At 39.0% G+C, this 14,514-nt stretch overlaps 1 protein-coding gene across 1 annotated transcript in view; it reads right to left on the reverse strand.

Moving 5' to 3' along the window:
- Positions 1 to 539: 539 nt before the first annotated feature.
- The window catches only part of RIMKLB (ribosomal modification protein rimK like family member B), a 34,969-nt gene continuing 20,994 nt past the window's right edge, over positions 540 to 14,514 (reverse strand). Inside the window, exons 3-6 of the mRNA XM_065887725.1 lie at positions 8,519 to 8,749; positions 6,490 to 6,576; positions 4,692 to 4,895; positions 540 to 1,900 (exon numbers count right to left, since the gene is read on the reverse strand). Coding sequence (XP_065743797.1) covers positions 1,437 to 1,900; positions 4,692 to 4,895; positions 6,490 to 6,576; positions 8,519 to 8,749 — 986 coding nt within the window. The 3' untranslated portion in view covers positions 540 to 1,436. The remainder of the gene's footprint in view (positions 1,901 to 4,691; positions 4,896 to 6,489; positions 6,577 to 8,518; positions 8,750 to 14,514) is intronic.

A 14,514-nucleotide genomic window follows, 5' to 3' on the forward strand; every position in this document is an offset into this window, starting at 1 on the left:
AAACCTATGTGTAATAGGAGAAAATGCACAGCAAGAAGCAGAGGAAAAGCATGTAGCCTGGAATAAATCATACACTGAACAGTCTAGAACCAAAGAAAAAAAGCAAACAACATACATATACACAAAAGCCTAAGCAGCAGCTATTCTCCTCATGTCTTTAGGTGAGTACCTCTACCAGTAGATTATTGTTATGAAAACGACTCAGTTGTGTTTTTTTTTAAAGTAAAAAACTGTTTCCCATCATGCTCCATTTTCTAGAATCTTTCCTTTTTGATTGGTTGGTGTAAACAAAAAGCAAAGCACATAAACATGCAAGCGTGCACGTGCGTGCACACACACGCACGCGCACACACACACCCTCCTAAAATGTGAAATATGCAGATATATAACGCTGGTATTAGAAATCACTTCAACTTTATACTGAGGAACTTATAGACCCTTGATTTGCCCCCCAAAAATATTCTTCCTTGTCCTTATTCTTTAAATGCCCAACCACCAAAAGAAAAAAGGAAAAAAATAAAAGGCTTTAAATGCACATGTTTCAAGTCAGTGTCTTGTTAACAAAAAAGGTAGCATTTTCTTCACTTTGGCCATTGTTAAAGATGCAGGCATAGATCAGGGAATGTTAAGACTAGCATGTATTTAAAAAAAAAATGCAACATTAACAGAGCATATATCTTTCAAAAAAGGCTAAAACGCTAACAAATACAAGTCAATGCACATATTTTTAACTAGTGCAATTTCATCTACAATGGAGTAAATGTTATTTTGTGTGCCAGACATTGCAATACTGTTCATTTCCCTTTTATCATGCAAACATGCCAACTTTATCATTAAAAAAACCTTTATTGGGTCACATTCACGTTGCCCTCCCACCCAAATTAAGGGGGAAAAAGTCAATAACAGAGCTCCTCAAGATTTCATAACTATGAACATAAAGCTCCTAGATAATAGTGTATAGGCTGAATTTTCAGATTTGTATAAAAAAATTATAATTTAGGTAGATGTCTTCCTCACGGATTACAACACAATGTGAAGTTACACTACTCTGAAATTTGTACCAACTGTACAAAAACAAAAGCAAGAGACCATGAAAAAATTATGTTCTTCGTGGCCTGAGAGCCTGCACATTTCTCTGAGTAATGTAAAACTACGAGAGCCTGACATTTTTCTGTATCTCACCTCTTCTGCCTCTCTATCTGTAGGATTTTAAATCAAAGTCAGTAACATCTTAGTAGCAAAGGTCTCGTCTATCTCCCCATTCTTCCTTCTGAACTAATCCTACTCAATTTTCTCTCATCTTTCTGAGCATTTTCCATGAACAGCATTGCAAGTTGGTTTAAAAAAAAAAGGAAAAAGAAGAAAGAAAGAAAAAAAGGAAAGAAGAAAAAGAAAGTTTTACAAGGGTTTTGTTGGTTAATTATTTACTGGTGGAATCACTCCACCAGGAGTTTGATTTCATTGGCTAGCAGTTGGTTCATGTTGAATAGGCCCCCCGGGAGCTTGGTGAGCAGCTCTCGCTCCGTGGTTTCAGGGTCGCTGTCAACAGAGCTGGAACTTGCGCTCATGTTGTCGACAGCAGTGTTGGCTGGGGGACCCAGCTCCGGCTCACTAGTCTCACTGGCCGTGGACACCACGGAGAGCAGGGACATACGCCGGGTGAGCCGGCCAGAGGGCAGAAGGGAGGCGGCATAGTCCGCTATGATACCAGCTACATCTAGATTACAAGCCTTATCAAAGGCTATGAAACCTACATTTGCATTGGCCTCGCAGACACAGAAGGAGCCGTCGTCTTTCGTCAACAGGTCAATGCCACACACATCCATTCCCAGGATATTAGACACCTGGATAGCTAGCTGTTTCCCTTGTTCACTCAATGAGCACATCATCCCAACACCACCTGGCAAAAGAGAAATAAGAAGTTACCAAAATGATAAAATTTTGGAGTAAAACTAAAGCTGACCTTAAAGTTAGCCTCTAAGGCTAAACCTCTCTTCTAAATCAGTAGAATAGCAAAAGTGTTATTCTAGTGTAAAATTGGGACTCTGAAGTCTAAGATTCTTTCATTAGGGAATCCCCTTCCAACGCAGTCTCTCGACAAATTCATGACTTAGTACTTTCTCCATATGCTATTTTTTTCTGAAGACATTAAACTTTCACTGAAGCCTATCTTACTTGCAATCACATGGAACTTTTGCATAAATACAGTTAAACCACTTAATGTTGTTATTGGTTTTTATCAGTTTCAGATTTTGATTTGTAAAAACAGAGATGCATAACAAGGACAGAGGACAGAATCTAGGAACATGCTTTTCTTCCTCCACAGTCCCAATTCTAATCTCTTTGCTGTTCTTAAGCCAAAAGTATTCTGGGGTTTCAGGTAGCTGGAGGAGTGTATGTGAAGTCTTCGCTGGTACCTGAGAGAAAAGAATTAGAACTAGTTGGAGACAGTTTCATGACTAGAAAGGACTAGATAAGGACTAGAAAGCAAAAGAATTTTGACAAAACCTTGGCTTAAGGAGCTCAACAGGAGGAAAGCTGACATCAGTACTATGTAAGTATGCCTGACCCAAAGAGACCAAAGGTAAATGCACATATGACCAGAGTCCCCCTTACCACTGTGGCTGGAAGAGTATGGGGAGGGGAGTGCAGGAAGGAGGGGACTGGCACACTAGCCAATGAATTAGACGACACTGCTTCTCAGCATCCATAGTACTGAGGCCATCTGGAATGCTCCAAATAACCAGAGCAGAGCTCTGATGTGACGTGACAATAACAAATAACAAGCTGTCTATGACTTGAATGAAAGAAATAAGAGCACAAATTCAAGCTTAGCACAAAAAGACTCTCTGAACTAACACAAAAACATGATTACCCAACTTAAAAGTTTCAACAGAGGAACTGAAGGAGAGTTGCTTTTGTGAGTCTAACTTATAACTTGGAAAATCTACTGTAAGAAATATTTTGAAGCACATACAAAAAACCTGAGGTGAAGTCACAAAAGAAGGAGAAAAAATTTGGATAATTGAATCAGAAAAACCCTAACCCCCAGATGGAGAGAAGAAATTTTCCTGAAGCTTAGAAAAACTGAATCTGATAGAAACAGCTTACTAAAATCCAGGTTGGACTGAGAAGAGACACATATCTAAAAATATCCTGACAAAACTGTTACGCATTTCAAATAAAACAAAACAACCAAAAATAAGAGAACAAAACAAAACAAAAACAAACTTACAAAGAATATAAATTAACTACCCCCCTCCCAAAATCAAGAGTAGATTTGGACATTCAATTGCAAAAGTGTAAACTGTAGAGCAGCAGAACAGAAGCAAGACTCACACAATTTAAGAATCCTATCTCAGCCAATATGTCATTCTCCTTTGAGAAAGACAGCAAGCTATGAGGTATCTATCACTCACATACACCATCCAGGGAAAATAATCAAGAAGAGATACTAACATAACAGCAAGTGACTAAGGACAGAAAACTCAAGATATGGGAAGATGCAGATGGGGAGTAAAGAGTGACTGGTAGTGTGATTCTTGCAATACAGGTGTAATTAACTCTAAACAGATAAAGACTGCCTGGGAATGGATAAAGTAAGTGCTACATAAGGATTCTTGAAACAGAAGAGACACACAATAAAAGAAATTCTATTATAGACTTGAACTAAAACTATTAAATGGTTTCAGAAAAACACTGGAATACAAAGCCCAGGGAAGCAGAAATTTGTGTCTGTTTTGTTCACTGCTATATACAGAATACTGCTATAACAGCACTTGATACTTAGGAGGTACTCAAAAATACTTGTTCAGTCAATGAATGAATCAAGAGGGAGGAGTAGGAAGAGAAGTAAAACTGTTCTAATCCTCTCATGGGAAGAGAGAGGGAACAAGAGGTGATGCATTTTGAGAGTAGAGATTTCAAGAAGTTTGGATATGAGGGGTTAGACTAGAGAGGAGATCAAGAATGACTCCAAGGATTTTGGTCTAAACTAGAAAGATACAGTTGCCAAAAAACAATAAGGAGAAAACTGTGGATGGGACATGTTGGGAGGAGGAGTTAGATGAGGAGTTCAGTTTTGGACATGTTAAGACTAAAATGTCTAACAGACATCTACATGGAGATATCGAGAGGCAGTGATTTACATGTGCCTGGAGTTCAGGAAGAAAGCCTAAACTGGAGAGATAAATTTGAAAATAATAACATAGATAGCATCTAAAGCCATGAGCTAGGTAAGATTACTAAGAACATAAAATACACAGAGAAGAAGAAAAAACCCAGACTACGCTCTGAGGCGCGTCAACGGTAAGAAATCTCCGAAGATATACACTTAAGCAAATCAAAATCAGCAACATTCTTTGGACCAACGGGTAAAATGGGTTAGGACACAGCTTAAATAATATGACCAAAGAGGGAATTTGTTAGACATTTCACACATGTGCAAATTGGGGTACAAATTGAGCCTGGGTGAAAGCAAATTTATGATTCAGAGAAATCCAACTTCATTACTAGAAAAACAATTCTATACTTTTATTATATTCGTGGTAAATCTATGAATCACATTTACATGTGAAAGATACGTTTTTCAACATATTAAATAAAAAGATCTCAGTTATATACAAATACTCACTGAATAAGCTTTAATAGTATTACTTTATATCCTAGAAAGACACTTGCATTGCTTTTACCTAGTGAGCAGTTGCTTTGCATCCTCCCATCCGTTGAACAGCGTAACATGGTGCCAACCACACGGCCTCCCACGACAATAACACGTACATCCCTTCCATGAGACTCTTTAACATACTTCTGAAACAGGTATGGAGCTTCATGGCGAATAAGATGGCTTAGATCAGCCAAATGGTGCTTATCGCGAGCCAAGAAAACTGCTTTGCCTGTGGTCGAAAAGAATAAAAAATGTAAGTCAACAAACTATGAGCAGTTGATATCATTACCTGCATCTTCTTGTGTCTCAATCTCCTTTTTCAGAACCAACTGCTTTTTAACCAAAGTAACAGCGTTATGGTAAAATGTATATAAAGACCAACTAAATATTTGGGTTCTTAAGATTTGTATTCCTCCAGGTTAGCCAATAATACTAGCCTCACTTATCAACAAAACATTTTTCTGAGTTAAAACATATGTTTTATATATTACACAATATTAAGATGCCATGTTTGCATATAGTAAAGTAGCAGTATGTTACTACTTCTATGCCAACAGAAGTGTCTGCTTTTAAAACATGGTTATAGGGCTTCCCTGGTGGCGCAGTGGTTGAGAGTCCGCCTGCTGATGCAGGGGACGCGGGTTCGTGCCCCGGTCCGGGAAGATCCCTCATGCCACGGAGCGGCTGGGCCCGTGAGCCATGGCCGCTGAGCCTGCGCGTCCAGAGCTTGTGCTCCGCAGCAGGAGAGGCCACAACAGTGAGAGGCCCGCGTACCAGAGGAAAAAAAAAAAAAAAAAAAAAAAAAGGATATAAATCCTTTGACATTCTTCCCATCAAGAGGAGGCAGAATCTATATCCTATCCCTTGAATCTAGGAGGGGACGTAATTGCTTCAGAAAAAATACAGAATAGGCAAATCTCTCTGACTTCTGAGGCTAAATTGTAAAAGGTCACACAGATTCTTTGTTCACTGGAGCATTCACTGCAGGAGCCCTGAGACTTCTTGGCTGCCATACTGGAGAAGCCAAGTAGAAACAGTGCAGTCAAAAGTCCCAGCTAAACCCTGACCCAGCTATCTCTGTCAAAGCACTAAACCTTGTGAAGTACTTGGATTTATGAATCATTTTATGCCTTAAGAAATAGTTACTTAATCTGAAGTTATTAAGATATTTTATACACTGTCTTCAAACTATATAAATTGGGATGGGGATGATGGAGTTGGTGATCTAGAATCCTTGCATTGTTGAAAAGGAAGATAAAGATACTGAGACTCAGCCTACATTAAAGTATGCATCTTAAAATCCCTAGGATATGGGCTTCCCTGGTGGCACAGTGGTTGAGAGTCTGCCTGCCGACGCAGGGGACACGGGTTCGTGCCCCGGGCCGGGAAGATCCCACATGCTGCGGAGAGGCTGGGCCCATGAGCCATGGCCGCTGAGCCTGTGCGTCCGGAGCCTGTGCTCCGCAACAGGAGAGGCCACAACAGTGAGAGGCCCGTGTACCGCAAAAAAAAAAATCTCTAGGATAACCACTAAATGAACAGAAATGGGAGTTGTTGTTGTTCCAGCCTAGAGGAACAACTCACAAAAGCGCCTTCTGTAAGTCTGAGGTACCATGCACCTAGCAATTTCCCTACAGTAATTCTTCAGAAGCTCTGCTTCAAAAGCTATAAACTTCAATTGACAAGACTACGTCTAGTCAACAACCATGAGCAAATACAAGGTAGATCTAAGTTAAGCCTTAAAAAATCTGTTTTGAATAACCACTTATTAATTCTCAAGAGTAATTTCAATATTATGTGTGGTAGCAACAACTCATACACACCTCTATGACCCCGTGTATTCTTCACTACCATTGGGAACTCCAGTACTTCTGCTTCATCAATCATTTTAGCAAAATTTTCATGACCACCTGGTTTGAGCAAAAAAGAAATTTAGGAACAGCAACAGGTGTTTTGTGATAAATTTTATCTATACTAAAGTCAGCAAGACAAGGGAGGTTTAAGGTAATAACCTGATGGCTAAATTTTGTCTTCAGTTAAACAACCACTCCTTTTAAAATGGATAAAAACTATCTTAAACTATAAATATTCTAATATACAACTCAAAGAAATTAAAACAAAGTTTCCTGATTCTGTAACATTTTTCATATTTTTAGCCCTTATTTCTCTACCACACAAATAATAGAAGCCAAGATCTACTTTAGTATACAGAATTCTATTTGGATTAAGAAACAGAAGAGTGAGGCAGTTGGGTAGACTTATCCAAAGTTGAAAAGATGCTGCATGCACAGGCATGGCTCTCTCTCTCATCAAATACACAAATTAATTTTTCTTATCTCTATTATAAATCAGAGTTCCCTCTACATTGAGCTATTCAGTACCCATGGGTTATGTCTTGTTCTTTCTGTTTATATTCCTAGGAACAAACGATACAGAAGCAAAGCTACAGCAAAAATGGATGGTAGTTGTACAAAATCAGCATGATGACAGAATAATCACACCAAGAAAAGGTTCATTAAACAACTGTGATATCATAAATTTTCAGCTTAGAGATATGAAGACGACCTAGTCTCCAAATTTTAAACCTTAAACGTGAGAGCGCAGGTAATATTCATTAATTTGGTTAATATACTTTTCTCCTTTCCATTCTCTTAAAATCAGAATTGTAGAACGATGAAATAAGCTATATAATATCTCAAAAGCATCAGGAAGAGAGAACTCTCAAACTGTAACGGGACAGGAACTTCTTTTTAAAGCCTCGTTAACTCTCCAAGCATTCTGCTGGACATTTTAAGAAATATTTTTATGAAAAAGTATACTGATTTATAGCAAGTCTGATTCTTTCCAAACTAGAAAAACTGGAAAGGCAGGAAATACATTAACATAATCCTGTTTACAGTAGTGCTACTCCAAGTGTGGTCCAGTAACCCCTGCCTGTTTGTGACTTCTTTGCTACTGATATGTGTCCAAATAAATACAAAAAGAGTAAGCAAAAGAAAGCAATCTGGCATTGCTCTGCTATTTTTACGATACTTTACGTGTACTTATGCACAGCAAATGGGTCTTAAAAAAAAAAAAAACAGGGCTTCCCTGGTGGCGCAGTGGTTGAGAGTCCGCCTGCCGATGCAGGGGACACGGGTTCGTGCCCCGGTCTGGGAAGATCCCACATGCCGCAGGAGCGGCTGGGCCCGTGAGCCATGGCCGCTGAGCCTGCGCGTCCGGAGCCTGTCCTCCGCAACGGGAGAGGCCACAACAGTGAGAGGCCCGCGTAACGCATTAAAAAAAAAAAAAAAAAAAAAACAGTCCTCTACCACAGATGATTTTAGAAGCACTGGTTTAAAGCACACCTAGTATAGTGTAATTTTCTTTAAAAATAGGAAAATATTTATGAACCATTATCATGAAAATGGTAATGAAGATAATCAGAAATTACAGAGATGACAGATTCTTTTACCTCAGGGGCTGCCACACTAAGGACTGATTTGGCATACAGCCCTTTTTTGTAATTAAGTTTTACTAGAAAACAGCCACACTCACTGTTTAAGCTTTGTCTACAGCATGTTTCACAGTACAACAGCTTTACTGAGGGTCACAAGAGAGAACTTATAGCCTGGAAAGCCCAAAATATTTACTATTTGACCCATTACAGAAAATTTGGTCAGTCCATTCTACTCATACCATACACAGATTCATAATTCTCCTGCCCAGTTTGTTAAAACTGAAAATCGCTTCTAAGAGTTCTTCCTTGTTCATAAATTTCATTATATCACATAACCCTAATAGTTTAGTAGGGCTTTCAAAACTTATTGGTGCTCTAAAATTTAGGCTATAAATTCTTATTAGTTAACTCACCATAAGAGAAAGTATCTGGCAGAGGAACACCATGACCTGCCAACTCTTGAAACGTCCAGAACTTATTGACACAGTTCAGGATGGCTTGAGGTCGGTTCATCAACCTGCATCCCATCTTCTCCAGATGACGCAAAACAGTGATGTCACTATCACTTTGCACCCAAGGGGTTGGTACTCTCACTACCACCACCTGAGGGTAGGCAGTAATTAGTTCTCCATTGATACGAAGACCTGAAATATACAGGAATGAAACCATAACCATTAAAGGGGAATATACAATAGAGAAACAGATATATACCAAAGCTTAGGTCTCAAAACTAAATGTACTATTTTGCTAACATTTCACTGGGACAAAGAGACATTCTTCCTTAAATAATTTTCTTTTGTAAGAACAAAGAAGATGTAATAAGAAGAATGTATGCCTGGGTAAATAAATTACAGTACATGTCAATACAACGAAGTATTACATATCCATTAAAAAGAATGTCATAAATCTCCATGTTCGAAGATGGAAAGAATGTCCAGATGCATAAGGTTAAGTTTTTTTAAAGCAATTAACTCTTGTGTTTACATATGTACAGAAAATATATAAAAATGGCTTTCTCTGAGTATGTGTGGCTGGCAAGGCAGGAAGAGAAAGGCAGAATGAGGAACTTCAAAACATGTTGCTCCATGCAATTCTCTATCTTTTTTAAGTGAGGATATATGCTTTTAGTACAAAAAGAGAATTTTCTTTTTGTAAAAAATAAATGTATTTATTTATTTATTTTTGGCTGTGTGGGGTCTTCGTTGCTGCGCGCGGACTTTCCCTCGTTGTGGCGAGCAGGGGCCATTCTTCGCTGCGGTGCGCAGGCTTCTCACTGCGGTGTCTTCTCTCGTTGCGGAGCACAGGCTCTCGGCTCGCGGGCTTCAGTAGCTGTGGCTCGAAGGCTCTAGAGCGCAGGCTCAGCAGTTGTGGCGCACGGGCTTAGTTGCTCCGCGGCATGTGGGATCTTCCCGGCCCAGGGCTTGAACCCGTGTCTCCTGCATTGGCAGGCAGATTCTTAACCACTGGGCCACCAGGGAAGCCCCAAAAAGAGAAATTTTTAAAAGAGCAGTTTTCTGAGTTTTATCCAATACCATTCTATTTTTAAAGAGGTCCCAAATAATAAAGGAACAAGGTACTTGTTGCTCCTTACAACCTACTTTTATTAAAAAACTACATATACTTATTTAAATAACATTCAAATACAAAAATATAACACATTTACCTCCCATCCAACATCCTACACAGTGTTAACAGTATGTATTAACTAATAGTTAATAGTTAACTAATAGTATGTTAATAGTATTTTCCCCACCATTATCTAATTATAGAAAAATATATATAATTTTTAGACAAATGAGATACTTTGTTTACATCATTTTATGTCACTTTCTCTCATCACTTAAAATTACACCAGACATCTAAGTCAGTGCACATATAACTGTACTGGGCTCAACAGAATTATATTTAAAGATACACCACATGATCAATCCCTTACTCATGGACATTCATTCAGTGAATAAACATTAAGTAATTACTATGTGTCAGATTCTTTTCTAAAAGTTGGGAATAGATTGGTAAATAAGGCAGATAAGGTCCTTGACTAGTCACTGTACTCTATATACATTTACATACCCAGGACTTTTATAGTTAGTGAGTGAGTGTGTGTGTGTGTGTGTGTGTGTGTGTGTGTGTGTACACAGTATTCTTTATACATTCATCTGTCAATGGACACTTAGTTTGCCTCCACGTTGTAATTATTATAAATAAAGCTGCTATGAACATGGGGGTGCAGATAAATCCTCAAGATAGTGATTTCATTTCCTTGAGGTAATATGCTGGATCCACAATTCTGAGCCAAAAGAGATCTTATCTGTTCTGATTAAGGGAACTGAGGTTATGTGCTTGATATTACCTGTTGATACTTCACACCATCCCCATCTTTTACTCCCTCCCTGTATGGCAGGGACTAGAAGCACTTCCTACTCTCCCTTGCCAGCAGGATTCTATTTTGAGAATCCACCAACGAGAGACAATTACACACAATTTTAAATGTCAAAGAGAAGTAGAAGTCATTATTCTCCAGGGGCAGCTACAGGTAGCGCTGTGGTCATCAGCAGATGTGAGGTTTCTTGCCAAAGGCTTCAGGCATTGCCCTTGCAGTCGTTCACTGACCATGCTGCTACAGGCATCTTGAGATCAGCAGCAGCGGATTCCTGCAATCCTACATTTTCTCATTTCCTGGGCTTTTGTGCTGACTTGCCTCAACAGGAAAATCTAAACAGCATTTTACTTGAAATCAGAAAAAAGCCTAGTGACCAAATTGGGAGTTAAAAGGGGACATGGAGAATGGGAAAGGTGAAAAGGGAACCCAGTTTATGGCAAAATATGCTGCCTCTGGGTGTAGATATGAAAGATTCTGGTGATAACATCAAAGTAGAACTATTCTGTAATAGTTGAAGTACGGATGGGAACTATACAGATGTGTATATACAATACACATGTTTATTACAGGTGTGTAAAATAGTTCATATCTGGTAGTGTGGAGTGTGTGTGAGCTTACAGAAGGAATCAGCCCAAGACTTAATACCTAAAGAAATGGGGATGTATAGGCTGAAAAAAGAAAAAGAAAAAATGGCAATTCCTAGGACTGGATTTGATGAATCTCAGTTAAGGGACACGAGAAGGAAGCAAAAACCTGACAAAAAACCAGGAAAATCTAGTTTTAAGTAGTAATATGAAAAATAAGAAAAGTCAGTGTTACCTGGAGAGAATAATCAAATTTGTTAAATGAAACAAAGGTAAAACAAAGATTGAGTTTGGGAAAACTTGAGTGATCAGGAAAAGAGACACTGTCAACTGTCAAGAGAAAATTCATCCATTATGACATTATCTTCTCATTTCCCTAAAATGGAGACACTTTTTGCACCTTTTAAGAAAGGGGATAGAGAAGGCAATGTGTTCCACTCTCGGTCTGCTGCCAACGGAAATTGGGAATATGGGAGTACTTTATCCAAAGCACAGTCAGATCTGCATAGTACACTATATGGGCATTACTGAGGATGGAAAGAAATTCAATGCCTCCAGTAACAGAAACACTTTATTATCCTAGACAAGCAGAAGGTGATCCGAGACTGCCCAGAAAGAAGGGCAGGTACAGATGAATGTGAGCAAAAAAAAAAAAAAGGCAAAGTATTACTGATCTCTTGAGTACTCTTAGTAAATACCACTCATCTTTGATTCAGAGCTTATAAAACTGAAATATAGGGAGGATGAGTCTTTTCCTTAGATCCCTGTTATTCATTATGCACAATTCCACTCTACTCATTGTGAAAACAGCTATTCCAATTGAATGTGCTACCAGTCAGCTTTGCTATCAATTCCACTTCTTCAAGCGTATACTGTCTTTTTTGCTCATCATCTTTAACAGCAACTTATGAAACTATTCATCTAGTTTTGTTTCATACTGGGATAGAGATTTCAATATAAATATTTTGGGTAAGTTTTGAATTAAGTGTATGATTAAACATTAAAAGCTGGGCTTCCCTGGTGGCGCAGTGGTTGAGAATCTGCCTGCCAATGCAGGGGACACGGGTTCGAGCCCTGGTCTGGGAGGATCCCACATGCCGCGGAGCAACTAGGCCCGTGAGCCACAACTACTGAGCCTGTGCTCCGCAACAAGAGAGGCCGCGATAGTCAGAGGCCCGCGCAACGCGACAAAGAGTGGCCCCCGCTTGCCACAACTAGAGAAAGCCCTCGCACAGAAAACAAAGACCCAACACAGCAAAAATTAATTAATAAACTCCTACCCCCAACATCTTAAAAAAAAATTAAAAGCCAATAAATAATGAGTTAACCTTAGAATAGCAATGGGGTTGGGAACAATTTTTATTCCTACATTTTTTAGATAAAAATGTATTATGTATTAAAAGGCTGCTACTGTTGTCAAGGCAGAGTGAGAAAGTGCTGAGGGCTGATTATTCTCCCAAGTTGAAAGATTCCTTTGGGATATTAATAATCTCCTTGCCAGTAATTAAGCGGGAAATCTCTCATGTAGCTTGCTCTACACCTGTGCTTTTTGAAACTAGTTTGGCTACATGATAAGGACTAGGTGTTTTCATCCTCAGGAAATAAGGATAGGCTTATCTGCTGACTGGCATTTCTTTTTCTTCCATCCTTTAGTATTCCAGAGGATTTACCAGGACCTCTGGAATCACTTTAAAGCTAACAAATTTTAAGAATTTAAACTGGAAGTTTCCAGTGAAGGAGCTATTTGTACACAATTAAAAAGCGACACAGTCTCTGTGCCAAAAATCAAGGACGCACTCAAAGATTAAGACAGATGAGTTACTAGAACACGGGAGACAGCCTGAAAGAGCTTTCATTTAGCCAAATTTCAAAGAAAAAAAAACTACTAACAATGCAAAAAAAAAGCTCATTAATCTATAATGATAATGAAGAAGGGGGGCTCATTTGCTATCACTTGAGGAACTATTACATAAATCTGTATTCTAAAAACAGGTAGGGACTTCCCTGGTGGCGCAATGGTTAAGAATCCGCCTGCCAATGCAGGGGACGCGGGTTCGAACCCTGGTCGGGAAACTTAAGATCCACAGGCCACAGGGCAACTAAGCCTGCGTGCTACAACTACTGAGCCCATGTGCCACAACTACTGAAGCCTGCGCGCCTAGAGCCCGTGCTCTGCAACAAGAAAAGCTACCACAATAAGAAGCCCACGCTCTCCGCAACTAGAGAAAGCCCACACGCAGCAACAAAGACCCAATGCAGCCAAAAATAAATAAATTTATTAAAATATAAATAAAGAAATAAAGACTGGTAATAAAATAAATAAATAAATAAATAAATAAATAAATAAAATAAAATAAAATAAAATAAAAACTGGTAAATAATGAGGAAAAACTACATTCATGCCCCCATTTCAGGAGGAGCTATTTATCACCAGTAGGAAAAGGTCTTCTTTAGAGAAGAATGTCAATTAATATAGAAGGAATAGCAAAATTAGAAAAATCACCATTTTGCAAATCCCAATGAAATATCAAAATATCATTATAAGGGGGGCTTCCCTGGTGGTGCAGTGGATGAGAGTCCTCCTGTCGATGCAGGGGACACAGGTTCGTGCCCTGGTCCAGGAAGATCCCACATGCCGCAGAGCGGCTGGGCCCATGAGCCATGGCCACTGAGCCTGCGCGTCCAGAGCCTGTGCTCCACAACGGGAGAGGCCACAACAGTGAGAGGCCCACGTACCACAAAAAAAAATAATAATAATAATAATCATTATAAGGAAAGGTGGATGGGATATCTGTATAGTGCCAAAATATCAAAGAATTGCTAGGCAAAAGATAAAAATAGATTTTTCTAACAGACCATGCAGACACTACCTGTCCCAGTGATCAAACTTATCCTGGACAGTGGCACAGACTATCATTTTGGGCCTCCTGGAAGAACGCACTGTGAAGTATCCATGGTCAACTAAGAGGTAACTGTGTGCACAAAACACATGAACTCTATCTAATCATGCCAACTCACAGGAAGCTTCAGGAGGCAGACATCACAAGAAAACTATCACACAAATCCAGGACATGAGACATTGTTCTGATCACTTCAAAAAGTTGATGTCACTTTAGAAATAAAGATGGGAAGAACGTCTAGAGTTAGAAAGACTAAGTAGACATTATATCCAAATACAATGCATGAACCTTATAGAGCCTGATTTGAAAATAACTGAAAAAGGTATTTTGGAATCAACTGCGACAATCTGATTCTAGTGTATATATGAGATGATATTAAAGAGTTTACTTTTCTTAGGCATGCTAATTGTGTTGGCTGATAGGGAACAACATCCTTATTTTTTGGCCTCAGATACTGAAATATTTAGGGGTGAACATTAAGATAGCTACTTGTATTCAAAAGATAATGACTCTCTCAAAAAGCTGTGTGTAATGTACATAAT

Source organism: Phocoena phocoena, chromosome 11, assembly GCF_963924675.1.
Source record: "Phocoena phocoena chromosome 11, mPhoPho1.1, whole genome shotgun sequence".
NCBI lineage: Eukaryota > Metazoa > Chordata > Mammalia > Artiodactyla > Phocoenidae > Phocoena > Phocoena phocoena.